Source organism: Gambusia affinis, linkage group LG16 (genome assembly GCF_019740435.1).
Source record: "Gambusia affinis linkage group LG16, SWU_Gaff_1.0, whole genome shotgun sequence".
NCBI classification, from domain to species: Eukaryota; Metazoa; Chordata; class Actinopteri; order Cyprinodontiformes; family Poeciliidae; genus Gambusia; species Gambusia affinis.
In genome coordinates this window covers 17,574,417-17,602,067 of record NC_057883.1, presented here as the reverse complement: position 1 = coordinate 17,602,067, position 27,651 = coordinate 17,574,417, and the positions used below count along the sequence as shown (strand labels likewise).

The 27,651-nt window shown below is 38.0% G+C and overlaps 3 protein-coding genes across 3 annotated transcripts; 1 reads left to right on the top strand and 2 right to left on the bottom strand.

The window, feature by feature from the left end:
• Positions 1–790: 790 nt before the first annotated feature.
• On the top strand, positions 791–12,378 carry dlst (dihydrolipoamide S-succinyltransferase). The gene is made up of 15 exons (XM_044143843.1): positions 791–942; positions 1,785–1,818; positions 1,901–1,940; positions 2,212–2,273; positions 2,375–2,449; positions 2,527–2,582; positions 3,357–3,465; positions 4,943–5,104; positions 5,277–5,362; positions 5,456–5,553; positions 8,370–8,500; positions 8,901–8,974; positions 9,047–9,130; positions 9,223–9,390; positions 10,963–12,378. The coding sequence occupies exons 1-15, from the start codon at positions 880–882 to the stop codon at positions 11,095–11,097; spliced, it is 1,377 nt and encodes a 458-aa protein (XP_043999778.1). The 5' UTR covers positions 791–879; the 3' UTR covers positions 11,098–12,378.
• On the bottom strand, positions 11,721–21,886 carry rps6kl1 (ribosomal protein S6 kinase-like 1). The gene is made up of 12 exons (XM_044143841.1): positions 21,776–21,886; positions 20,512–20,631; positions 20,172–20,346; positions 19,823–19,947; positions 19,060–19,152; positions 18,008–18,055; positions 16,967–17,099; positions 15,484–16,887; positions 14,889–14,978; positions 14,669–14,751; positions 14,483–14,578; positions 11,721–14,097 (listed from the first exon to the last, which is right to left on the bottom strand). The coding sequence occupies exons 3-12, from the start codon at positions 20,305–20,307 to the stop codon at positions 13,987–13,989; spliced, it is 2,319 nt and encodes a 772-aa protein (XP_043999776.1). The 5' UTR covers positions 20,308–20,346; positions 20,512–20,631; positions 21,776–21,886; the 3' UTR covers positions 11,721–13,986.
• A 1,275-nt stretch (positions 21,887–23,161) lies between these two features.
• Positions 23,162–25,783, bottom strand: olfm4.2 (olfactomedin 4, tandem duplicate 2). The gene is made up of 5 exons (XM_044143840.1): positions 25,705–25,783; positions 25,454–25,621; positions 25,159–25,371; positions 24,805–24,946; positions 23,162–24,088 (listed from the first exon to the last, which is right to left on the bottom strand). The coding sequence occupies exons 1-5, from the start codon at positions 25,762–25,764 to the stop codon at positions 23,292–23,294; spliced, it is 1,380 nt and encodes a 459-aa protein (XP_043999775.1). The 5' UTR covers positions 25,765–25,783; the 3' UTR covers positions 23,162–23,291.
• Between the last annotated feature and the right edge of the window lie 1,868 nt (positions 25,784–27,651).

Below are 27,651 nucleotides of genomic sequence, written 5' to 3'. Positions count from 1 at the left end.
AGTTGTAATGATGCTTAATCTTGGCAACAAGATATTGTAACTGTGATTACCCGATTAGCACCTCAAAAGCTTAAATAATGCCTGCAATGGGACACAATGAAGGCACCCATGAAGGAGGTTCATGGATGCCAAGCAGGACTGAAGAGACAAAGAAATAGAGGAAGTTCAAATCATGTCTTCTGTTGTTCATAGCAAGCAAAGATCATCTCTTCTACTCCAGCCTCTCCCTGCCGGGCAATCATGCAGCCAAAAGGATGGCAAAAACAAATGAAGTGGTCTATGAGTGATTGCCTACAGCTGATGGTATAATTGAGAACATGTTACTGTGGAATACTGTCTCTGCTATTGTCTGATATGGATCAGTTAACATGTCATGTCACCAAGTCTTCAGTCAGAGGCCTCTAGTTGTCAGACTGACTGCTACTGCAGATAATTATTGCCCACTGAATCACCATCAACAACTCTTTGAAGCTATTTGGATGATATGAGTTATGACAACATTTAATAACTCTTAAAATACAAAACTCGGAAAATACGAAAAGGTATTTTCCGTTTCAATTTAAATTCAATACTTGTGCAACGCAATGAAGCAGTGACATGTACAATTTTATAATGTTACTTAACAATAGGCTAATTATTATTTATTTATTTTTCCATCAGCTAATAATATTTTACAGATTACTAGCTGATTATTATTTGTAGGTATTAAACATACTGCAATTTCTTTTGGAAATGGTCAGCTTTTCGCCCTGTCCCCCCTTCAGCCTGAGAACTTGGTTTATCCCACACAGCTTCCTCCACTCTTGCCCGCGCCCAGTCTGTCTCATCGGTGTAACCGGAGTTCCTCTTCCGCTGACAGGCTGCTGTCACACAGCTACCATGTTATCCCATTCCCGGTGTCTCACCAGGAATTTCGGCCGCTCCCTCTCTGCCATCCGTCAGGTAGGTACAAAATTTACCAACTTTGGTTGCTTCTTAGCTCTGCTTGCTTCTGGCTACGGAAAAACCGCAACTTCTGTGCGCTCAGCTCTATTCGTGCTAGCATTAGCTGCCCCCGCTTTAGGCCACGGCTAGGCCGGAACATTGCGAGCCAAGGACAGGGTGACACTTGTCAGCACAAACCAATACTGCAAACCTCATTAATATGTGGATATCAACTCTGGAGATGTTTGACTTGGCTATTTAATGTTCATGTAAGGTTGTTTTATCATACTCTCGCATCTCTGTGGAACATGCTAGCAATCCAAAGCTAAAAAATACCCAAATGTTGGCTAATGCACTTAGCTGTTATTAGGCTGAGGTCATATTGTGAGTGAACGCAAATTATTTAAATATTTGGGGAATTTTCCAACTAATGTGTAAGTGTGACCGGCGGCATTAAACTCGTCACTTTCAGTCCAGGCTTACTGCCGGTGTGTTAATAGTTTCAGACATATACTCAGGATTTAATGCAATTGTTCGAACCTAAATATTCTTTTGCACTTATTGATATTCTCCATATTAACCTTACATTTAATATGAAAAAACGTGGAAAAACCTTTTACATGGTAATAATATCGATTGTGTCAAAGGTCAAAGTTAACCTGCAAAAGTGACTTTTGACCCGCAGCACCTCACTTCTATCCCTGTCTTGCACAGTAAGGTGTAGTCCTCAGTCATCTGAGGAAGATTTATGAATGCAATCAGTTTTGCACATTTGTATATATTTTTTTAAAGCTGCGGCATGCAGACATAGTATTGTATAAGTCAAATGTTATTTTGACTAGATTGTATCTTTTTTGCAGGGAAACAATGTGTTAGCTCGTCGGGCCACTGCAGGTATGCTTTGTTATTGCTTGAACAATAGGCTGATCACATGTATGTTAGATATCGTTTACATGCTTTTTCTATTTATTTTCAGTTCTATCAGCTTGCCATCCTATAACTCTAAACAACAATGTGTAAGTACATACTCCCTCTAAAATAAGGCTGCACTGTCAAAGTCATGAACATGTTTGACATGACAGATATGCCTTGGAGCTGGCAATATTTCATTGAGTAATATTTGGCTGCTAACCATGCAGTCCTAAATCTATTTTTATGTCAGATTGACAAATGATCATTCAGCACTGACTCTCAATTTACAAAGTAACTTGAAAATTTCTAATATTTTATTTAAATGAGAAATGTAGAGTTGTGCCTACACTTATTCTTGTTTTTGCTTCTCATCAGACCATATAATCCCCGTTCCAGTGTCTTCCAAGTCCAGTACTTCAGGACATCTGTAGCTTACAGTATGCAATTTGTTTGTCCACCAGTTTTAAACTTATCTGAACACAAAATGCAGTGATTGATGTATGAAGATAATCTTTTTCCTTTTGACTTTACTTCTTAGGAGATGAAGTTATCACAGTCAATACTCCTGCGTTTGCAGAGTCTGTCACAGAGGGGGATGTAAGGTGGGAGAAAGGTAACACCTTTGATAAGACGGTTTTACTCACTTTTCAGAGGTTATCGGACACTAATGCAAAGTTATGTGTTCCACAGCGGTTGGAGACTCTGTCTCTGAGGATGAGGTGGTGTGCGAAATCGAAACAGATAAGGTAAATTTCCAGTAAATGAATTTACTTTTGATCCTTTGGAATTTCTAAGGTCATGTTATAAATCTGCAAATTTGTACTTCACTTTGTAAGTTCTGTTTTGGATGTGTAATGAATTGCCGACCAAACGTATTGACACTCAAGAATTCTAGCATCAGTTTTATAGCAACCAAATCAGGGCTTCTACTAGCATTTTTGTCTTGCAAAACTTCAAAAAGAATTGTATTTTACTTTTGGCAAAGATCATGAGCATTAGTTTCATACCATTTAACATTTTAAACACTGAGGGCACTAAAACACATGTGGAGTGATAAATCAAACAAGAGAAAATTATATAAAGCTGCTCTTTTGTTATTTATAAATTGCAGGAAAAAAGCCTTTCGGCATGTTTGAATGTCATACAATTTGACTGAAGTGGAAATGACCAAAAAAAGGTTTTCCGTTAACACACGTTATTTAAAATGTGATGGACACTGTAATATATCCCAAAAAATTTATAGCAGTTGCATTTATGTATTTTTTTTAGTTTGTCTTTAAGTTTTATTCGTTTTATTATTAATTGCTGCTTTTTTCCCCCTTAAAATGGGATTATGTAAAATTAATCTAATGGTGCTGCAGTGGCGCAGGGTTAAAGCAGAGTACCATGTATGTGTTGACAAGACTGACTGTCATAATTGACTAACCAATTATGATAATCGTTTAAGGTAGCCCTACACTATTAGTGGATTTTTGTCCTTGGTTTTTGTTTTAATTTTTTTAGTATTTTCATCCTTTCAGACATCAGTGCAGGTCCCCTCTCCTTCTGCTGGAGTGATACAAGAGCTTTTGGTCCCAGATGGGGGGAAGGTCGAAGGAGGAACACCACTTTTCAAGCTTAAAAAAGGAGGTATGAAAATCTAGGCTTATAAAGAGTCTATGATCCTACAAAAGAATTATAAATTAAATTTCACTTTTAGAAAATAAAAACATCTGTTTTTGTACCTGTTCTTAGATTACATTTAAAATGCCATCTCTGAAGCAAATAATTAGTAGTATTTTTTGGGGAAAAAAATCAAAACATCAATTATATAATCCAGCCCCAGCCTCTTTGTCATTCAAGATTATGTGTTTAATAAACAGGATGGAATAAAACCTGGGTCACCATTAGATATTCATAGTATAGTCCAGGGTCTTCAGTGAAACCTGGAACCGGCCCATATCATAATTGTTATGAATTGTACGAAGAGTCTTAAACTTAACCGAAAACCAATTAAATTGACATAGTGGTATACACCTTAAGGCACATATGTCAGAGTCAAGGCCCGCGGGCCACATGCGGCCCGCGAGAAGATTTTTTACGGCCCCTGGGATGATCTTGATTTATTAGAACCAGACCGCAGCAAGCCGGCACCCCGTCTGAAAAAAAATATCTTCCTTATTTGAACTGTAAGTAGTTCTTTAAATGTTCTGTGAGACGATGTACTTACCCATGTATCCATAACAACCGGAACTTTCAATATCCACCAAGTTATTGCCGAAATATACGGTCTATTAAAGGAGTGCCCCCCGGATTAATTACACTCTCTGCAGCTGCAGCTGCGAAGTTACCGTATTAACCCGATACTTGCTGGAAAGTTTCAGAAACCGTTGGAATTTTTCCACTTAGCGCTACGTGTGGCGGAATTACGGTACTGCAAATTTAGATGTGTCGCCGGCGACACGTCCGGTCTAGAAGGGTTATTAGCACAGCAGTCGTCAGCAAAACTGTAAAATTAACTTTTAGATACCCATCAAAAATGGCAAAAAGGAAGGTGGACACTGAGTTTAATATTTGTTTTCACTGCATGTTACTTCTCCTTGATGAAAGTGTTGTTTTTGATTAATAGATTTTTGCACTTTATTTTATTGTATTTCAATCCAATTATATTTTAAAAATATTTCAGTTGTGTCTGTTGAAAATTAAAGATTACTGACAGAGCCATAAGAGAATATTGCTTTATTTATCTGATCATATTGGAATATATTTGTTAGGTTTTCAGTAGGTTCAATTAGGTTCACTAGAATATATGCATCATTTAAAAAAAATTCAATGAACATTCGATCAGTCCGGCCCTCGGCTTGTAGCTAAATTTTTTATTTGGCCCTCTGTCCATTTGACTTTGACACCCCTGCCTTAAGGTATTACTCAAGTTAACGTAACTTGGGTGCTAAATTACATTTATTGTAAGACATAAATGTAAATATTGATCTTAAAAAACGGTTTCAATTTAATGCACTCTTTATATATATATATATATGTATATATATGCATATTTTTTGTTGTTTGAAACATGCAGAAACCGCCTTATAGCAGCTGCCTTCACTTTTTCTTTGTGCCCCTTTAGCTGGGGCTGCTAAGGCTCCAGAATCTCCCAAAGCTGCTGCGGCCCCTCCACCGCCTTCTGCTGCTCCAACTCCCCCACCTCCTCCCTCCGCCGTGGGGCCCATTCCCACCACCATGCCCCCCGTGCCACCTGTGCCAGCACATGCTATGGACAGCAAACCAGGTTAGTTGTCATTGGACAGACGGTCCATGTCATGTGAGAACTCATTTGCCTGACATCTGCGTTTGTGTCCTGCAGCTTACACAACTAATTGTTTTGCATAATTTTGGTCAGCGTCTTTTTTGCCGTCCATGTCTGGAGGTGTTGACTATGTCATTGTTTTTCTGTCTTGAAGTTTCAGCCATCAAACCAACTGCTGCTCCAGCTGCGCCAGCAGCCCACACCGAGGGAGGAGCTAAAGCAGCAAGGACAGAGAGCAGAGTAAAGAGCACATTGATATTTTATTTTAGATCTTTTAGGTTAATGATGTTTACTATAAAATATGTTTTCTGCTGGGTTTCTTTCTTTTTGTAGGTTAAGATGAACCGCATGAGATTAAGAATTGCCCAGAGGCTGAAGGAAGCTCAAAACACCTGTGCTATGTTGACTACGTTTAATGAGGTCGATATGAGGTAGGAAATTCTCAATTAGTTGACCTACATTATTAAACCCTCAAAGCTATTTTGGATTATATGTGAAATGCGCTCTGCTGCTGACTGAGTACTGATTGGAAAAAGTCAACTTTTAATTCTTAAAAGATTCACACATCCTGGTTTTTGTGCACATCTACTTTTTGGTAGTTTGTATTTATTCAGACTTCCTGTCTAAGTGCCGTTTGCATGCACCCCTGTTAAAAGGCACAACAACACTTCCACAAATGGTTATAGATTGGAATCTGCCCAATAAAAAAAGCTTTTTGAAACCCAATATCCTCTTAAACTCTGGAATGTAAATATTTGGTCATAATTTCATCTAAAACGAAGATAAGAATTGTTAAAACAGGTTTTATTAATTTACAAGGAAGCGTTAGTGTCTGCACTTGCCCCCCGTGCTGAAGAGGACACTTTGAGGATTTCTTTCTCCCCGCAAATGTGTGGTGTCGGCTTTCAGCTATTCAGGGTTTTCTGTGTATCCTAATTGGATTGACATTGACGGTCTGGAGGAAGACTTCCCAGTCCTGGGCTCATCTGGAGCCGAAGGAACTGGTCGGAACAGGAGGCGGGAGCATCTGCAGAGGCCCACAGAGACCTGCGCTCTGAGTGGAAGAGCTGCCTGCACTGATATGGGCTTTTATGACAGCCCAATAAGATTTACAGGCTCTAGAAAGTGAAGATTTTTATCGCTTCTTCTCTCCTTTCTCGGAGAGTCTGTGTCTTGGGAGGGGCTAATTATGTTAGCGGAGAAACCCTAGAGCTACAACAGGGTTAGAGACAGGAAAACAAACAATTAAAAAGAGAGATACAAGAGAAAAATGAGCAATACAGAAACAATTAGTAGAATAACTTCAATAGCTGTATACCTCACTCTCTTCAGCACCATTATAAAATAATAGATCCTTTGTCCAGATTTAATACTAAAATGTATTGCCAAATTATTTAAGAGCTTTAAACATTCATTATTATTTAGGGTAAAAGTTAACATCATCAATTTGAATAAGTCATCCTCATTTAGATTTATTAGAAAGAAGGTCATATAGAATTGAAACTAGAAGTTTCCACAAACTGAATAAAGATATACAGCTTTTTTTTTTCTCATCATCTGAACTGTAATCAGACCAAAGTTACTTATTTTAGGTTATTTAGAATTACCTAAATTATTTCTATTAGCTACATGCCACAATGATGAGAGAATATGTCAGATTTTGTCATCAAAATCAGAAGTGGTAAATGGTTTGTACTTGCATAGCTCTTCATCTGGTCCAGAGGACTCCAAAGCGATTTCACTCCTAATGCCACACCTGGAACACACTGCTTTCTTGATATGATGGGAAAGTCAAAGAAAATGAATCAGCAAGTAATAAGGAAGAGAACTGTGGAGCTTCACCAGTCTGGTTCATTCTTAAGTACAATTTCCAGATTCCTGAATGTGCTGCGTTCATCTGTTCAGTTATATAAAGGTATATACATAATGGGAAAGTCCAGCCATCATTATGATTAAATTAATATGAAACTGTTAGGTCGTAATAACCATCGTTATATTGATGAAACTTTTGTAACCCCAGTTGTGAAGCATAGGAGTGGCAGCATTATTTTGTGGGGCCGTTTCTCTGTAGGAGATGCCGGCACACTTCATAAAATAGATGGCATTATGTGGAAATATTGAAGCAACATCTAAAAACATCACCCAGAAAGTTAGATCTTGGGCGGAAATGATTTATCCAAATGGACAATAAACCAAGGAAAATGGCCAAACTGCTAAAAATGGCTTAAGGACATCAAATATGTTGTGGCCATCTCAAAGTCCTGATCTCAGTTCTATGGAGAAGTTGTGGGTAAATCTGAAAATGCATGTGGGAGTGAAGCAGCCTTCAATCGTGACTCAGTTCCTCCAGTTGTCAGGAGGAATGGGCTAAAACTGCAGCAATCTATCATGAGAAACTTGTTGAGAGAAATTGAAAACATTTGACCCAAGTATTGCAGTTGAAAGGCAGTCCTACCAAATGCAGAGGAAAATCTCTACTGTGGCATTGAACAAATATAAATAATTTTGGTCATTCTAACTGACCTAAAACAAAGAGTCCATGCAAGTTTGGTCTGATTTAACTTCAAGCTGTAAAAAAAAAAAAAATTATGAGGTTTATGTAAACTTCTGGTTTCAGCTGTATTCTATGCATTTACTGCTGTTATTTTTTGATTATCGGGTAAATGTAATGTAAAATTTAGAAATATTTCCTATTACCAATTAAAAATTAGGACTTTTAATTCAGAAATGTCAACCTGTTGAAAGTAAGTTCATATCCTCTGCGGTTTATGCACTGATTCTTTCCTTCTGCTTTATTGAGGCATGGTAGAGAGGCAACTTAAGGAAGGATTGTAGGTTTTAGCTCATCTAAATTGTTGGGTCTAGTATTGCTCATCTTCCCCTAGACTTAGGTCTCTACAAATAATCACAAACTGTGGAAATATCACATTGTTTTCCTTACACTTAACTTTCCATTTTGGCATAACTTGGCCAGAATGTAACATTTCTGTTTACAAGAACTAATACAGTAATCCAGTTACATAGTTACACTTTTTGAATTGAATTATTTAAATAAAATAACTTTTTTATGTAATATATTTTCAGATGCACTTTTATCTTCACATGTAAAATCTTTACGTGAACATTTATACTTTTCAAGATTTCATTCCCACTTTTATTTACATATTTGCGAAGACTCCGTTCCTTTTCAGGCTTCATCGTTGTCTTAACGCCGTGTTTCACTGTGACTTCTGCTTTATTTCCGCAGTAACATCAGCGAGATGAGGAAGGCTTACAAAGATGCTTTTCTGAAAAAACACAACATCAAGCTGGGCTTCATGTCTGCGTTTGTGAAGGCTGCCGCCTATGCTCTAGTTGATCAACCGGCTGTCAATGCGGGTACAGAATTAAACCTTTCAAGACTAGGAAACCTTAACTTTGTGGTGGATGTTTCGCTCTCTTTGCACGTTTGGTCTCGAGGCGGGCCAAGTGTGTGTGTGGTGAAGAAAAAGATTTAAGTTTCATTGCCCAACCTCAAAACCAACTCCTAACTTATTTTCTTCCCCTAGAATACCCTGACCTATTTAGATAGACCACAATGAAACTAGGGTGGGACGTGTTGCTGCCTTTTAAAGATCTATAATGGCCTGCGGCGTTGATTACCCACAACTTTTGACTTGCATGTGAGAGCGAGTGGTTTACAAGAAAACAGCTTTACCTTGATGGAAATGAAGCGAGAACTTGTAATTTTATCCTGGACAAGAGATTTGTGTAACATTCATGTTACTTGTGTTTCCAGTGATTGATGACACAACCAAAGAGATCGTGTACAGGGACTATGTTGACATCAGTGTTGCAGTAGCAACACCAAAGGTAAGAGAAGTGAAGTTTATTGTATTAAAATACCTGCTTCAGAAGTAAAGGTGTACTATATTTATTTGTCAGGGATTGGTGGTTCCTGTAATACGAAATGTGGAGGAAATGAACTTTGCTGATATTGAGAAAGCAATCAATTTGTTGGGAGAAAAGGTACGATTTCGTATCACTTCATTATTAAGCAGTTTTCTGCATTTATGTTTTACTTAATTTCTTATTTTTTTTTTGTAATTCTACATTCACAGGCACGTAAAAACGAACTAGCTGTTGAAGACATGGATGGAGGCACCTTCACAATCAGCAACGGTGGCGTGTTTGGGTCCTTGTTTGGCACACCTATAATCAACCCACCTCAGTCTGCTATTCTGGGCATGCATGGCATCTTTGACAGGCCTGTTGCAGTGGGTGGCAAGGTTGGTATTTAAATTCCTCTTAAAGATACACCGCAAAGTTGGCTGATTTCACACTTGATCGACTGCTAGAAATGTGCCACACCACACGCAGGTCATGCAAACAGCCGTTCAACTTGCCGTGGAAGTCATTACTGAGACAAAGAGTTAGTTGGCCATTTTCAGTAAAACTAAGGTTTAAATTGCATTGTCTGCAGAGGCTTTTTAGGTTTTCCTTAATTAACTAATTTTAAAAACTAAATCTGAGCTTTAGCAAGTGACAGAAGCTGACTATATCACAGCAAAGTTTCTCTGTTTTATCTAATTCTGTTGATCATGTTCATGAGGCTGTACTTCTCAAATTGGAACAAGAATTGTTTTTTTCTCCAGTAGTTGTTTTTATTCATGTCAGAATGATAAACAAGCTTCCTGTCACTAGGTGGCAGCAGTGCTCAAAGTAAACAGGCTGTCTTTTTGAAACAGAATAAAGTAACAAATGTTTACAATAAAAATCAGTCATTAAACCCAGTGTCCCAGCTTCTCTAAAAATCACAAGCTGAGCAGACTTGATTAAATGTTAAAAAAAATTCCAAATTCAGTTTAACCCAATTTGCAAGACTTCAAATAATAAAATGAAATATTTTATAAAAAATTTTGTGACAATTGGGTGCATGACAGAATAACTAAGGACAATTGGAATAGGGAATGTTGAGGTTTTTGGTGAGGTCAGAGCTGAGGTTTAGGTTCTCATCAAACACAGGGACCGCTGTTTCCAGTAGGGTTGCACCTTATTGTGCGATAACATGGGTGAAAGTTGTGATAACTATATTAGTCAGTCTCAAATGTATTTATATAGCATATTTAAAAGCATCAGTTGACCAAAGTGTTTCACTATTACAACCAAAATTATAAAATAGTTATAGCTCTCTCATGCAAAATTGTATAACAGTCCAGGCCAGGTTTTCTGACTCATGATAAAATAAGATTCTAAAAACAAATTGTTGGATGCTGAACTTACATTGTGAAGTGTGCGGTCACAATTTCTATGCTTTATAATAATGGCAAAATACTTATGAACTGCACAACCCCAAACAATTAGTTATATTTTTACATTTATTTCACACCTAAATGTTACTAAAGTTTTGCACTTTAAGTGAGGAATATACGTATAAAATTAAGCCTTTTTATTTCTATATTAACGTATTAAAATGGTGGCGATAGACTATAACATCTTCATGAAACCTGAAAATTTGTTGTATTGTAACTGTTATTTTTGATTTTGAGTGGTTTGAGTTTGATCCATTTAGCTGAAATTTACACAATTAGATATGATTAAAATGGGATGAAGTAAAACAAATTAGATTTTTCAAAATCTTCAAAAACTAGTTTAATATTTATGGTTCCTGAGGCGAAATCTGAATTTTAGAATCAGACAGATTTCAGAAATCTGTCTTTTGTCAGATTAAAAAAAAAAATCAGTAACCAGTCTTTGTTTGCATCTAATTCCAGTGGTACCCATTTAAAACTAAAATTTCTTATTTCTTTATTGACAGAACTGAATAAAAGACTCCAAAATGTATGTTTTCTTTTGCATAGGTGGAGATCCGTCCCATGATGTATGTCGCTTTGACGTACGATCATCGTCTCATTGATGGAAGAGAGGCCGTCACTTTCCTGCGTAAGATCAAGTCCGTGGTGGAGGACCCCAGGGTGCTCCTCCTCGATATGTGAGCCTCTGTCAACTCTGGGCCCATTAAACCAACCCCACACAAACAGCGACTGTACACACCTAAAAAAATGAAACTTTACCATTACTGCAGTTAATGTATTGTCTTGGTTAACTAGGGGAAAAAAAGGTTTGTTTTGAAAAGTTCAATTGTGAATGGACATTTGTAAGACCAGCTGGGCTGCAAGGGTTGGCACTGGGCTCTGTGGTCTCAGGTGCTGGTCTCTTGATCAAAGAAGCAAAAAGAAATATTCTATAACTTGTTCACCAAATGTCATTTTCTACACAGAATTTAATAAAAATCCAGTTGTTGTGAGATGACCGGCAAGTAACGATACAACTGCATAGAATTTTATTATTGTGGTTGAGACATGAACAATGAGCACATATTGGGCTAGAAAACAAGGAACACTATGTTTTAAAAATCTCCAAAGTGAAGGAATCCTCAGAGGTTTTATGCCATCTAGTTCATGAAATTCTCTTTTTGCTGTGTGACATAGACTATTTAAGAGAAAAGGAAAGTTTTAAACAATAAAAACTTCATTACCCCACTGCTGGTTTTCTGTTAGAAGATTTTTGTGGATAGTTGTTAAATGTTTAATCTGTGGACATGAACTACAAATAACAAAAGAGAAAAAAAAAAAAAGAAAAGTTAGGTATCATGCTTTAGAATGGTGTCAGTTCCTCCAATATTGCTCAGACTTTAACTCATTTGAGAAGCTCTGACAGTTCGTAGGTTTTTGCAAGTGTTTCCAGATAGGTCCCCCTTTGCTGATTATAGTTATTTTCGAAAAGAAAATGTGCAGCTCAAAACATGAATATTACCATTTGATGTGCCATGATTGTAGCTTTAAGCAAAATCAAATCTGTAATCGCTAAGTTTAACAAATCACTTCCTAAAAGAAACATTATTACTTAAGCTGGTTATAGGTTGGAAAATAGTGATTGACAAATATTTGGAAAAGAAAAACTGAACAAATTGATAAGTTTGTAAAACTGGAATCAATGTTTTGGCTGCTTTCCTCCTCAGCTCTTAATGTGGATATTAGCATTTCAATTTCAGTTATTTTTTTGTTATTTCTTTTGAAGCAAGTATATATATATAGATTGCTTTATCTTGGGATAAAGCAATCTATCCCAAGATAAAGGGATAGATTGCTTCCCTTTATCTTGGGAAGCAAGATAAAGGGAAGCAATCTTCCCTTGCACAAAAATTTTCCTGCTATTTTCAAAAAAATAGAAAAATTTTCCTGCTATTTTCAATTAAAATCCATACACAATTTTGATTTAAAAGGGACTTTATTCACATGCATGGCGATTATGAAGATATGTAAAACCTAATTATCAAAATTGCATTAAAACACTTCTGAGTTCCCATGGGAGAAAAGCAAATCTGTGCCTTTATTTATGGAACACAGTGCCTTGGAAAAGAATCAGATTTTTCCACATTTTCCCACATTAAAACCATAAATTAATATACATGAGAAAAATCAACACAGATAAGTGTTTAACAGAAATGTGGCCAGTAGAAGATATTTTTTCCCCTTATGGTGGTGTCAGCATCATGCTGTGGTGATGCTTTTCTTTCTCTTGGATTGAAAAACTGGTCAGAGTTGATGGAAAGATTGATGGCGCTAAACACAGAATAATTCTGGAAGAAAACTTATTAGAGGTGTAAAATATTTCAGATTGGTGCAAATGTTCACCTTTCAGCAAAAAAACAGTAAATTGATTCAGAACCACAAGGGAGTGCTTCAAATCAGGAACACCAAGTCCAGTCCTTGATAATTACTACGCGGCATATTTGAGATAAATCCTTTCTCCAACACACCTGAATCTAATACATACCGTGACGGGGTTGGACAAACAAGAATGACTTCAATGCAAGAGTCTACCACCTTCAAGATAACTTGTCAGGAGTCTAGCCACAGACTGACTCCTGCCGCAGAGCTCTGCTTTTAAAGCCACAGAAACACCAAATAAGCAAAAACAAAAATACTTATAACTCAGGTAAGCCCTTAAGGTATACAAAGTAACAAATACCAAAGGGAAAAAAGAACAAAATACAAATAAATAAACTTGCGATCAAAAATGCAATACTCAATTTAATAGAAAACATTCAGTACGTTCTAATGACATCACTACGCCATCATGTGACTCCCTCCCAGAAACAACCCTGCTTGAAAATAGAACCGGCAAAAAGTTTGAAGCTGAAAATAACAGGTTAGGTTGGATATGTTAACTGAAGCAGGAACGCAGCGTGTGCGCCCACGACGAACCGCGTCAGTTTGAGCTGGAACAAAAAGTAAGTTAGCGATTGTGTATATGTTTGTGTGTAGGATCGCATGCTGACACTGACTCATAACTAAGTCCCGGCTCGTGATGTCTCCTCCGTCACACATGCTTTGACACCAAACCTGTGCAGAGCTAAATGGCATGTTGATGAGGAAATTAAATATTTTGATTTAGGTTTTTTTTTTTCTTATTTGGTGATTGGTGTGAAAAGTTTCCTGATAGTAGCTCTTGGAAGACTAGTCCCAGGTACTCCAAGTTTTGATCAAAGCCTATTTTTCATATGTTTATAGAATAAAGGCGGTTATAAGTATTCACTTCAGGGAGATAAACATCAGTGCACTTCATATTCAAAGATTAAAATATTGTAATTTTTTGGGAAACTGTGCTACTTTGTGTCACTCTCCCACCTAAAATTCCTGTGAAATGATGTTTGTAATGTGACAAAAGTCAAGTGGTATGAATACTTTTGCAAGGCACTGGGTATCCCCAACCTTTGTTTAACCTTTTCTTTGGGAAGCTCCTGTAAAATTGCAGGATGTTTCAATCCAGCTGATCTGTTTGTTTTAAAGTCCAGTATGGCACAAATGATGGGAGGTCTGCTAGCAGGACAGAGCTTTCCAGGAGACACCGCTGAAGAAGGGGTGGCATTTGATGTCGCTTACTCCTCCACCTCCAGAACCCAAGCGATAACCTGCATCGAACTGAAGTAGCTATAGAAAAAAAAAAAGATTCAGTTGCACTCCTTTTTTTTGTAGAACCTTACAAAACTGTTCATGTAGTTTAAACTTAAACTCTGAGCTGGAAGGTTGAAGATAACAGCAGAGGTGGTGCAGCATTTTGAATTGGGGCAGCCAACAACACCAAACATCAGACTTAAAAATGGTTTTGATGAAAGCATATTTATGTTGGAATGGTCTAGTCAAATCCAGATCTGAATCTATGGAAAGACTTTAAAATTACTGAAAAAATGATCAAATATTTAAGTCCCTAAATGTTCAAAGCAGGAATCTACTTCTCTGTGTTATAGTCCCAAAAAAACAGATCAATGTTTGTGGTGGGATGTGAATACTTTTGTAAGGCATTGTGAACTCTAACCTCAGTGAGCAGGGATGCAGCTGCAGCACTTAGGTGGTCGGGGATGAGCAGCTGGGTGTGGGAATGGATTCCCGCTGGATGGAGCTGCCAAAGAGGCTGGAGGAGCAGGAAAGATCTTTAGCTTCATCACGACATTTGGAACTGCTACGGAAACCAGTTTCACTAATTTTATTGTGTTCATCTCACCATTGCTGTTAGAAGTTCAAAGAGCAAAGCCCCGAGACTCCACCAGTCACAAGCCTCTGTAATCCTCGACACTCCTCCGATTTCTGGGAATGCACATTGAGCTGGGTTTAGTTATGTTCACGTTTAACATTCCTTCAGAAAACTCCAGTACTACCGGCTAGTTGCCACTAGATGGCAGGGTAAACTAAGGAGACGGGAGCTTGAGGTGACGTGTGTTTACCTGGAGCACAGTACATCTGCTCCATGGCTTTGGAGCTAATCTCTGACTGAACCTCACTCCACTGGCTGAAAAACGTCAAACACACCTTTCCTGTGAAAACATGTCACTTAGTTAATCTTCACATTTCATTTTGTGCAGACTTGAAGCTGACATTCAAGTTTACGCACCCCTGTTATAACGCCTCATTATTAGGATGCAAACAGTGAGACTCGGGTGATTACTTCTCAGAAATGTTTTCATTGTTTAATGTATCCTATAATAGTAAGAATTTAATTGAAAAAAACAAGAACTGGAGATTAAAGTTTTGCAATGTCCCCACCAGAGATCAAACCGGTTTCTGATTTAATGTCTGTTGCAAGATATTCAAGGCTGGTGTGAGTTTAAGATGTTTTGTAAACAAGAGTGGGCAAATAAAAGAATTAACACGGGCTTAACCAAAAAATATTATGCACAGAGTTTGCTTTTCAATTGTGTTGCACATGTCAAAGGTCACATTAAAGTTAGGGAAAGTTCTGAAATAATTTATCTTGGTCTCATTTTTTACATCTCTTAAACCTGGTCATTTGACAGGGGTGTGAAGACTTGTTGGTCTCACCGTTGCTGGTGAGCAAAATGTTCCTCGGGTTGAGATCCCGACACAAGATGCCTTGCTCGTGCAGACTCTCCAGGGCCAACAGAATTTGCGCCCCCCACACACGCACCTCTCCTTCTGGAAGCCCCCAGTAGCTCTGCAAGGCCTTCTCTGTAGGCCTGGAGGTCTTGGCAGGAAAGCGCGGCAGGTGACACCAGCCGTCCACCTCAATGATCTGGTCTTCTTCATGCCTCTCTGATCCCTCCATGTTCATTCTGTCGCAGTGGGATGTGGCTCCCAATGGGTCGGGAGAGAACCAGCTTACATATGATTCTGCTTTGAGGTTCCTCCCTCCAGGACTCACTACCTCACACGCCACTTCTATACCCTGTTTTTCACCTCTGGGACAATTTTCTCTTTTTTGACATACTCCTGATGACTTCACTTCTGTATTAAGGCTTCCGTGGAAAAGAGAAGCAGAAAAATCACATGAACTTTCAGAGATGATGGTTGTGTCTGCATGGTCAGAAAATACTGCTCTGTCCGTACTCCTGATGACTATCATTCCATTTCTTTCTTCTACAACGGGACTGCTTTCTTCCTTAGACTCTGCATTTATATCTTCAGAACTTTCAGCAAGAATAGATCCCTGATGAGAACCATTAGTTTCCCATGATGCCCTGCCACGGATTTGGGTTTGGCAATGGAGAGGGAGATGCAGAATTGCAGGAGAGGAACTCAAAGCGTCTTTTTGACTTTTAGGAGGTTCTGTTCTTTTAAGTGAGATCTGATTTGTCTGAGGTGTTGCTCTTTGCAAATTATTGCCAGTCACTGCATAGAGGTTGGTTTTGTTATAGCTGTGTGCTGGGTCTGCAGCTTTCCAGGCTGCCTCGAAGTTTGTACTGCACTCTATGAGTCCCATCCCGGCCTTCTTTTTATGGAGTTCTGACATGACATCAAGAGCTTGGCTGACACGGGCACAAGAGAGAGGAAGAGCTGGCTTTTCCTGAGCTTCGTTGGAATGCAAACACAAACTAGGGGCTGGTGGATGGATGTGGGTGTTGACCTGTGTTCTCGTGAGGCCGGAGAGCAGCGTCATCTGATCCAGCTTGGTGTAAAATGACGCGGCCGATCGGGTTTTCTGGAGACAACCGGTCTCCTCTATGTAGGAGTGAGTCCCGCAGCTTTCCAGTCGCTGCTGAGTCTCGTCCCATGAGTTTGGGAAGTCGGTGTCCGGACTCTCGTCGGTCAGTTTATGTGAAATCGCTGCCGTGGTCCTGCTGTTGTGCTGGTAGTCTCTGCTGATTGCAGGTGAGGTGTGGCTTGTCTTCAGCGTGACGTTGTGCTGCCCAGAGGTGAAGCATTGGTCCGGGTGTTCCCTGGCTTTCTCACTTCTAAGTTTGTGCAATTTGGAGAATAGCCTCCCACCTAGGAAAAGACAGAAAGTTTTCCTTTATGTTTTTGATGTTTCTTGTAAGAAATATAGGGCCAGATGTAGCCACTTTACCCTTGACATGCTCCAGATGCAGGTACACAGCATCCTCACTGACATAATACCGAAGCAGCTTCACCATATAGGGCACACCTTGAGGAATAATGGTTGTTTGGTCTCTGCTCTCCCAGCTCGATTTGACTAGGCTCTGTGAAAGCACACACGTAATGATTTATTTAGAGAATTACTCTGAGATACGTTCTGGCTCATAACTTTGGAAGTGTCTGACACCAGCGTCTTTTCAAGGTATTAAAACCACTTGAGTTTCACATTGTGTTACATTACAACCACAGAGTTCAATGTGCTGTATTGGAATAGTGGATGATACAAGATAGTGCATAGTTGTGAAACATGGTTTTTATTTGTTTTATCAACAAAAAGTTTAAAAGTGAACATCAGTTTTCAACTTTTGCCACAGATTCCACATTGGACTTTGTTTCTGACTTTACCGCTGAAGTCTTCACAGAACAGCTGTTGTTCTACTGAGTTTAAATTGCACATAGGCAGAGTCTTTTTAATATTTAAGTTACCTTTGAAGGCAATTGGTTGCACTAAAGGGGAATGAGCGTAAAGAGGTTCAATACAAATGTTAGGTGACACTTTAAAGATCAATAATTGTAAAGAAAGTTGAAACCATGTGTTATTTTCCTTTCACCTAATAATTATGCACAGCTTTGTGGTCACCTGTCACATGAAACATCAATGAAATACTCTGAAGTTTTTGGTTGTATAACAATAAGGAAAATGACAAAGGTATTAATACTTTTGTAGGGCACTGTAAATGTTACTTTAGCTGAAATTTAAGATGCACTTCACTGTCTAAAATCATGAGAGCTCTCAGGCAGATTAATGCTGAGAAATGATGATGGAGAAAGGATGCAGACAGTTTCCATCGACTACTTTGATTACAGGAACAGGCCTGCTGCCAGGTAAAAACCTCTCATTATGTCCAATAGTCAGCGGAAAGATGCTAGGAAATGAATATGTAGGTTTTATGTAGCATATTGAAGTGGATATGATCATTTATCGGCTTTTAATTCTGTAGAGCATCCTTACCTTTACAACAAATGTCTCTTTGTTGACCATGCTTTGCACAATCAGGACCTTTGAAATGAAAATACAAAATTCTCAAGCTTACATGGAAAAGCAGGTAAATTATTGCAATATACAGACCAAACGTTTGGACACACCTTCTAATTGAGTTCAATTAGAAGTGACAATGTATATTTTGTCACTGTATATTTTTTTCTTGAATCACGGTAAAATGCAGTGGATAATTTAAAACTTCATTATGTCAAGCTACAGCTCCCCTTCAGAGTTTTTGGCCCTGTGGAAAAGACGTGACTTTTCATTTCTGTATTGAATAATAACTGTTCCAAAATTAGTGGGGCTTCATTTATTGAATAATTCCTACCAATACAGTGACCATGCTTACTCTATTACTCTTAAAATGGGAAAAACAAGAGAACTTTCAATTCAAGTTGGGCAGATTTAAAAAAAGAAAATTCTGCAAACCTTTATGCTTTAACGGTAAAGGTTTGCTTTTATATGGTGAGATGAGAGCAGAATTGGGCTTTTCAGTTATAATCACTTTAGGTGGGTCTGATGTGAAACAAAGGATGGTCCTTCATTGTCACTGTTAAGTATACTGGAGTATCTTTGATGCTGTGGGCCTATTACTATTCCAAAGGCTCTGGTATCCTTGTTGCACAAAATGGCTCCAAGGACTCTCTAAAGCACCACACAGTTCTAAATAAAAGAAATCTAGTGGCCTTTACCAGAACACTCAAAAGGGGATTTTCAGGTAGTATTTTAGCAGATCAGTGTCCAAGACACAGTTAAATCGAAAGACAAGTTTCAGTAAATGCACAAACAAACGTCTTCTGTCCTGTTGTTAATTAGCAGGAGTGCCAGTCATGGGGAGCCAGTGATTTTATAAACAGATAATTATTTAATGCGAGTTGTTTCCCCCCAAAATGTACTTAAATATAATTTCTGTTTTATTTTGCACATATTAACCTGGGGTGTCAATCAAAATTGTAAAGCTACATCACAGTATTTAAATAAACAATTTCATTGTAATGGTTTACAGTGAGGTATGTACCTACCTTATCGCTGACTCCCACCACTTTACACATTTCCAGATCCTCTACGGGAGAACTCAGGTGTCGGATAGGGCGAAATCTCAAACTGCTGTAGCCCTGGAAATCAAACCCACAGATAAGACAGAAATGCCTTCCATTGGACAATGGAAATGTTTGATTAAATGCAAAAAAACATGTGATTGAAATAGCTTTGCACTTTCAATTACCATGTAAATGAATGAGGCTATACAAATAATTTTGCCTTTCCTAATTTTGATTTATTCTGTGTATTTTCTGTTATGATATTGCACACATTTCCTCCCACAGTCCAAAAACATGACTGTCCGGTAAATTGGTCCTAAATTCTTCCTAGGTGTGAGTGTGGGTGTGTGTGTGCATGGTTGTTTGTCCTGTCTGTATCTGTGTTGCCCTAAGACAGACTGGCGACCTGTGGGTGTACCCCGCCTCTCGCCTGAAACGTTCGATGGAGATAGGCACCAGCACCCCTCCCGACCCTACTAGGGATAAGGATGTACAGAAAATGGATGGATGATGGATATTGCACAGATCAAAATATGTCTACGACTGTCTGCAGCTCCCCTTAGCTTAATCTATTTAGGTAAAGGGTTTTAGATTCCTTAATTAAATGTGATAAAGTAAAGTTTTCAAACATTATGCTTTAAAGAAATATGAGACACAGAGGTACTGCAGTTATTTGCAGTACCCGAGCGTCTGCAGTTTATCATCAAGTTCTTTGTTGATAAGCTACTATAGATGGTTAACTTACCCCTAAATGAGTGCCTCCTTTTCCTAGGTTATCCTGCAGATGGGTTATAAAGATTTCTTCAGCTCGCTTCAGATACTGGGTTGTCTTCCTCTTCACAGCCTCCCTCCTATCTTTGTTTGGATCCACTATTGAAGAAGCACAATGTTGTGTTACCAATAAAAAAAAAATCCTGTAGCTCTGTGGATCCTAAATCTTACTCTGTGGGGAAAAAAGCTTAACCAGCAAATGAACCTGTGCTTAGCATTTGCCTTCTTACTTCCTGCTCTTTTTTATGTCACTGTCACATGCTGGCCTTGTGAAAACCCGGCTATTCCTATCCCCGGTTGAATGATTCATGCCGTCTACTCACACTGAACTCCATTTAGCAGTAAGTCCACTCCATTCTTGTAGTAACTGAAGGCCGCCTCGTAGTCTTCATTGACCTCGCTGTCCAAAGCCATTCGGATCTGCTTGGCAGCTTCCACCAGGTAATCTCTCTTTGCCATTTCTGGGATTCTTCTGGGTCTCTCCAGGTCCAGATGGGCCTGTTCACAGCACAGATAGTTGGATGTTGGTGCAGACACATTAAGACATAAACAACCTATGTAATTAAACCCAAACTGAAAATGACTGTGTCGTGACTGTAAGTGAAATATAATAGAGAAGTTATGCCTTTACAGAGTATTCAATCACCATAAACTGGCCATCACCTTTGCTCCTGCGTCTTCTTATCAGCAATAGGAAACATCTCTCTCTGCTGTCACCGTGTTCTGTGTGTTTTTGCCCCAAGAGAAATCAGGGCTCGGGTCTGTGTTGCAAGGCATGATCATCTGAGCCAGTGGAAACAAACGGTTAACATCTCAAGCAGAACAGGAAGTGAAAATAGGCACGTGTCTTCTATTTTGGACGACGAGAAAGAAAAAGAAGAGCAAATGTAAAGACAGAGAGAAATTACACATGTACATGGATTAGGGTAAGATCAGCATTGTGAAATTTTTAATGCGTGTCTTACACATCAATCTAACAGTATGCAACAAATACAGGTAGGTCTATGTGAGCCATATCATAGCCATGTAAATTTCTAGTCACAGTAATCCACAAGTCATTTGAAATAGATCACGCATGAGATCTCTTTCATACACTGCCTTGCCACAATATTCATATATTTAAATTTTCATATATTTTTCATGATACAATAACAAATCTCAGAGTACTTTAAGGGTATTATATAAAATGTTAATCTCCCAGCAGGAAACACTAAATATATGACCAAAGATAGATTGGTTTATATCTAAACAAATTTAATCTAAACCCAGCAGCCTAGTCAAAGTCCAGACCTGAATGAAATTGAGAGTATGTAAGAAGAAAATTTATATTTACAGATGCTATCCATCCAGACTTTTTAAACATGAGCTATTTTGTAAATCAATGACAAAAGAATTTAGTCTCTGAATGTTCTAAACTAATAGAAACATACACCAAAAGAGTTAGAGATTAAACTTTTGTAAAACTTGATTCCACAAAGTATTTACTAAGAGGGTCTGAACAAATTTGCACCCCACATTTTCATTTGCAAAACATGAAAGGCATACACTTCACAAATTTTCACAGCTAGGTTTTAGTCACCTTAAAATCTATTAAATCTTGTAGATGTAACAAAATGTGACAAAGTGCCAGAAATACCTTTGTAAGGCACTCTGCATGGCATTGTGGGCTACAGCTAAAAGAGCACTCTGAAATAATGTCAGCCACTGGCATCTCACATGCAGACATTCAGTCTCTGTCATCAGAGCAGAACATATTCAGCGACATAAGGGAATACAAAAAGCCATCTTAAGTGTCCTCCATCAGTATCCATCATCCCCTCAACCTGGACTTCTACAGCCAGTGAGCTAGCAATGTATCATCATCTATAATTACACTAAAACAACAGAAGACAAGTGTGCATGCAGATATAAGACAGACTGTACCTACCGTAATGTAAGCATGGCCTGGACTCTGCGACCCAACAGCAGCATCAGCACCAGAAGCGACCCGGATCATCATCAGGAGGAACATACTCATCCTGCTGAGCAGGAGAGGAGGAGGGAGCTCAGCCGAGGTTGCTGATTGGCTGAGCATGATGTCATTTAACGGTACCATTTCACACAAGGCACTCACTTCCCCCCACTCATCATAGATGGTGAAAGATTTAAAGAGACAGCGCTGTTTGAGTGTATAGACCGAAGAGACCATTTCAGCTCTGATTTATTGTAACAATGGAGTTCAGTGTTCACCCTATAATCCCGCCGCTAACTTGAAATAATAATTGCCATGTTTGGCTTTTCTCTGCTGTGGATTTTAAAGATGGGATTTACTCCCCCCCCCATCCTACTTAAATATCAGCATCGGTGCTCAGTACCAGAGGGAGTCAGGCTCCAACTAACAGCACAAAGAGGAGTCACCCCCAACCACACATGCATCCTAGGGGAGGGCAGGTTTACAGAAGGGGGTTAGGCACAGCAGCATGACTCAGAAATCTGATCCTGCAACCTTATCCACAAAAATACAAGGATGCTCAATCTTAAATGAGTCCTGCAATTATTTTTGTGTCATATGAGGACTTTTCCCTTTAATTAAACAAAAACAGACATTTATCACTTCTGAATTTACTTGAGAAACAACAACCACAGCAGATTATCAACAAGAGAGATATTTTTCAATGCATTTATCACATTAGACAGACTGTTTCATTGGAAATCTCTGATTTGATTATCATGTTTCATGCATTTTGGATCTAAATAGTTGCAATATTACCTGTGGTATAAAACATACCCCCTAATTTCTGTCATATTGACCTGCTTCACCTCACCAGCCACATTGTGCACATTTTAAAAGAAAATTAGTCTTTTCTAGAGGTTAATTGGGAAAGGTAGCAAGAAACACAAGAATTTCATCTTGATTTGTTTTTAATGTGTCAATGATGAGAAATTTGTATCTATTTAATTTTTCATCAGTGTGTCACAGATGAGATTGTACTCTATTAAAAAAAAACATTTTTTGTTATGTGCACATTTAATACATTATTAGATTTATTATTTATTGTCTAATAAGCTAATCTAATGTTTAATCTTTATTTTTTTATTTGAAAGATCTAATAAAAATGCTATTTGTGTTTTTGTTTAATATGCTCTTAGTAAAATAAATTATCTTTAGCAAAGTGCAAATATAAATGTTGTCATTTTGGATTAATTTCAGTTAAATCTAAAGAAAATAATTGACTAATTCTTGATTTGTACAGTTGGAAAAAACCTAAAAGGGTCTCCTTTTCCGTGCAACAGATGACAAATATAACATACAGAACACAACTGACAAAATGTGGATGCTTCAGTTTGATTTATTCAGGAAATGGCAGGGGGAAATCTATAAAGGTTTTATAGGGATCTAAGGACTAAAAGTGGCTGCAGATCACTCATATCAATCACAATACAAGGATCGAACCCATGTTGAATCATTCTTTGTTAAATTTCACATTGTATGACACATAATAGCCATTGTTATACATGTAGAGCTTCTGATCAGAGGGGTTGTAGTCCAGATTGGTGTATGAATCCTGGAACTTCTTGAATTGGATGCTGAGGTTTCTCTCTTGCTTGGTCTTGGTGTCGTAAGCGTAGAAGATCTCCTCAGTGTTGATATCCACCGACCTGGTGGCATACATCTCTCCACACACCATGAAAGCGTTGCCAGCTGACTGTTTGTATACACCAGTATGCCACGTATTCTCAATGCCAAAAGAGTTCTCATTTATTTTAGCAATGACAATTTTCCCCTTGTTCTCATTCGAAGCATACATTACCCACAATCCTGTTTCATCAGCTGCAAAGTCCAGGTTCTGACTGGCCGAGTAAGCATAAGAGAAACTTGTGCTTGCGTCAGAAATTACTCTGTAGTCATACTTGGAAGAGGTCAGATTAAATTTGGTCATGCTGAAAGGGCTGTTGTGCTGGTAATAAATTGAATTACTGTGCACTATGTAATTGTTGCCAACACCCACCCAATCATTTGGAAGGTCAACGTGTCTGAAGTTCTTCCTCAAGAGCAAATTTTCATAGTTGGAGTAAAAATAAAAGTCATAGACACCTCCAGGGCTGGTGTACGCGCCGTAGAAGTGCAAGTTCTCATTACCTCGAATGGGCTTGGAGTCTTTCCCCCAGCCACCGTACACATAACCTGAACTGAGATGGGCATTGAACTGCACAACCAATGGATTGCTGAAGCTTAAGATTCCCGTGTGATTGCAGCTTCCTGAGAAAAAAAACCAAAAACACAAAGAATGTTGGCATTGCTGTATGCTGCTCCATCTCAGTAAATTAGAATATAAAAAAATGTTTATTTCAGAAAATCAAGTAGTGTTATATTTGATCATTACTGTTACAGTAAAAAAGAAAATTCTAAGAATATTTAAATTTGCAGTAGAACCACTATGAATGGAGGTTTTAACAGAATTGCACTAATGAAAAATGTAGGACACACAAGAAAAACTCTTTCATTAATGATTATCTCTTCTGCTTCATGTGCCATGGCATGGAAATGACAATGATGAGACCTAAGGATTGTCCAGGCTGCTATAAAAGCAGACAGTAATTGTCCCTGCTCTTTGTAAACTTTTTACACACAGTTTTCCTTCCATTCAACTTAATTAACTTTGAATCTACACTTTGAGAACTGCCAGTCTCCTCAGCAATGACCTTGATCTCTTTCTCTCCTGCTGGACACTGCATTAAATTTTTTTTAAAATTTGATTATACTTTACATAATGTTTTAATTTGAAACTTGTTTTTTTATGAGCTGCAAGCAATAACTGTCAAAACTAACGGAAATGAGTGGCTAAAATATATCTCGATACATATAATAGCAATATAATGGATGTTTTCTGAATCAATAATGTTATTATTTACAAAGATGCATTTTTAGCTGTTGAAGTGCAAATTGTTATTGATCATGTTAAGCAGCCCTCTTACCGATATCTGGTTTGATTATGTCTTGGTCCTTCTGACACTCCTCTAGTTTCATCTGCAGCTTGGCAAATTGATGTCGGATCACTTCCAGGTTGCTCTTGTCATAAGTCTCCAGCTGGTTCACCAGGAGCGTCATGTTGTGAATCTAGAGACAGAACAATAAGAAAACTACAGTTACATGTGGGAAGGAACGCTACCAAAGGGTGTCAAGTCTTGAGAGGAGTTGTATTTCATTACAAAGGTTGCTGGTTGTAATCCAATGTCCAATACTTTTGTAGATTTATTTGTGAGATGCTAAAGGATTCAGTATTTATGTATCCTGAGAATCTAAGAAGATTTGTATAATTTGTGTTTTACCTCAATGTACAGACTGTTGAACAGGGGTGAAGAAGAGTTGAGTGAGTCTTTTAGCTGAGACACCAGCATCTCAAACTCTCTGAGTTCAATCCTGAGCATCTCAAAATCTAGTTTGATGTAATCATCGGGACTGCTTTCCAGGATGACCAATCTTGCCTCCAGCTGCTTCAGTTCTTCAAGATAAATGACCAGTTTGCCCATGTACTTCATCATCTGAAAAAGACAAGAGCAGCTATAACATGATTTAATCATATTGCATGTTTCTAGTTTTTATTCTTCATCCTATTCCACATACCTTATTCTTCTGGATTTCCACCTCTAGGATCAGATCTTTGCTGACTTGCTGCATATGCTCAACACGGTCTGCGGGGAAGGTGGTGTCAGGGAGGAAAACATGGCAGATGCACTGACCAGATGAATCCACAGAAGTTGTCACATTTCCAGACTCCCAGTCTTGCACTGGCTAAAAATGAATTTGAAATTTACATTTATTAGAATAACCACAAATTATGCCATGAGGACGTCAAAGAAATACAGACTACTTACAATCCAGGCTAAGGCAGGACAAGAGGCGCTGAGGAGCAGAACTAAAACCGAGAGCATCATGACTCACCTCACCTCTCAAATGTCTCTTCAGACTTTGTTGGAGTTTTTAAAGACTGCTCATATCAGATCATCGTGAACACCTTCTCTTTTCACATGGTTATTACCGGATTCAGCATTCAAGCAGATGCTCGCTTACAAACAGCCTGTGATTGTCTTTGTTTACACATGATGCAGTAAAGTCCTGGGAGTCCAGAGTATAAGACCCAACTAGGATGTGGATGAGAAAATTCCCACATGCGGTAATGTCATAAAGCACTTTTTATGATTCCTTCAATGAACTGAGTATTTGTATTTGTATTTGGTGGAGCAAAGACGTGTTTAGACAGCATTAGTTAATTTCTAGATATAGATTGTGATAGTGTACTTGTTTGCTTTCTGAGTCAGGTGTTATTTGCCAGCACAAGGTTTGAACTGAACATGGAGAGCGAATTGATCAGCTGTCATGATAGCTAAAACTTCTTGTGGTCTGTTTATTGAAGCATCACCTCAGAAAATTTCAGCCTGGAGGACTGTCAGTGCTTAGCTTTTTTTTTTAATGTGTGGTTCAATTTGTAATTTCCAAAATGTAACTCAGAGAAAGGAAAATAAAACATTTTATTCACTGTATAGCTTTAATGTGCTGCATAACTTTATTTGTGCAAAGCCAGACTTAATTACAAAAAAGGATTCGAACGTAGTGCCATTTTAAACATAATAAACTTAGACATGTTTTTTGTTCCCAAGCAAATCAATCAATCATTCAAGTCTATTTTAATAGCACATTTCAGCAACATCAAATCTGTTTCTGTATTCAGTGGCTGATGGTGTGCAAAAATGGGATCCTGTAACTTCGGCTTAATTAGAAATGATTGAACTCCATCAGATGCTTTAAATATTCATTTATATTTCATTTTAGCGGGCATAGTTGGGTATTATTGGTAAATTTTACTTCTTTTTTTCTTCAAAGCTACAGTATGTAACTTTTCCAAAAATATGTTTCTTTTTTTTTTTTTTTCTTTTACATATTTGTTAAAACTGCCACCTTGTCATGACAGTGTGAGGCAGATAATCTGTGAAAAGATCAGGCTCCTCCACTTCCTTCCTGAGCTACTATTGCCATCTGAAGAAATGCATCTCTCCCAATTTGTCCCCACCAAAAGCAAACAATCAGAGCCAAGAAGAGGGTCTTAGGGCTGTCAATCAAAGTCGTATACATTCTGCTAAAATGTACTAATGGCAAAGAAACAACTGACCTTTGGCCTTTTGTTGAGGCACTAACTATTGCTATTAAACAGTTTTTTCAAATTTGCTCAAATTTATAATTTCATTTCTATATTTGTGGATTTATTTACTATCAAAATCCCTTCAAAATGTAGTCTTTTAATGTTATATAATGATTGCATAAATTGATTTTTGATGAAATATAAAAATGCTAATTTTCATGTAAAGTTTGAAAAGATCAAATATAGTTTTTGATGACTATGCACAAAAAAAAGCCCAAATTGATGTTACTATTGATTTTTGATACTCTCAAACTCAGATTATACCACATTAAAAAATCCTACAGACACATAATGCAAAATAAAAACTTACTTAGTGAGAGAAACATTAAGGGATTTTAGAAAAGGTGTGAATATCTGTGATACAAGGTGGGAAGCGAATTTAACAACTTTCCTGAAGAAAATTTTAAAAGAAAATGGTTATAATATTTGGAAAAAATTTTGTTTGCCAATGGGACCCAGGGCAAGAACAAAATCAAAGGACACTGGAAGGCTCATTTGGCTTGAAATTAAGATAAATTTTTATGCTTTGAAGGTTTCTATTGATATGTGTTGGTGCATTTGTCAACATTTAAAGTACAAATTTATTTTGCCTTCACAACAGACTTTATCTTACATCTTAAATTGC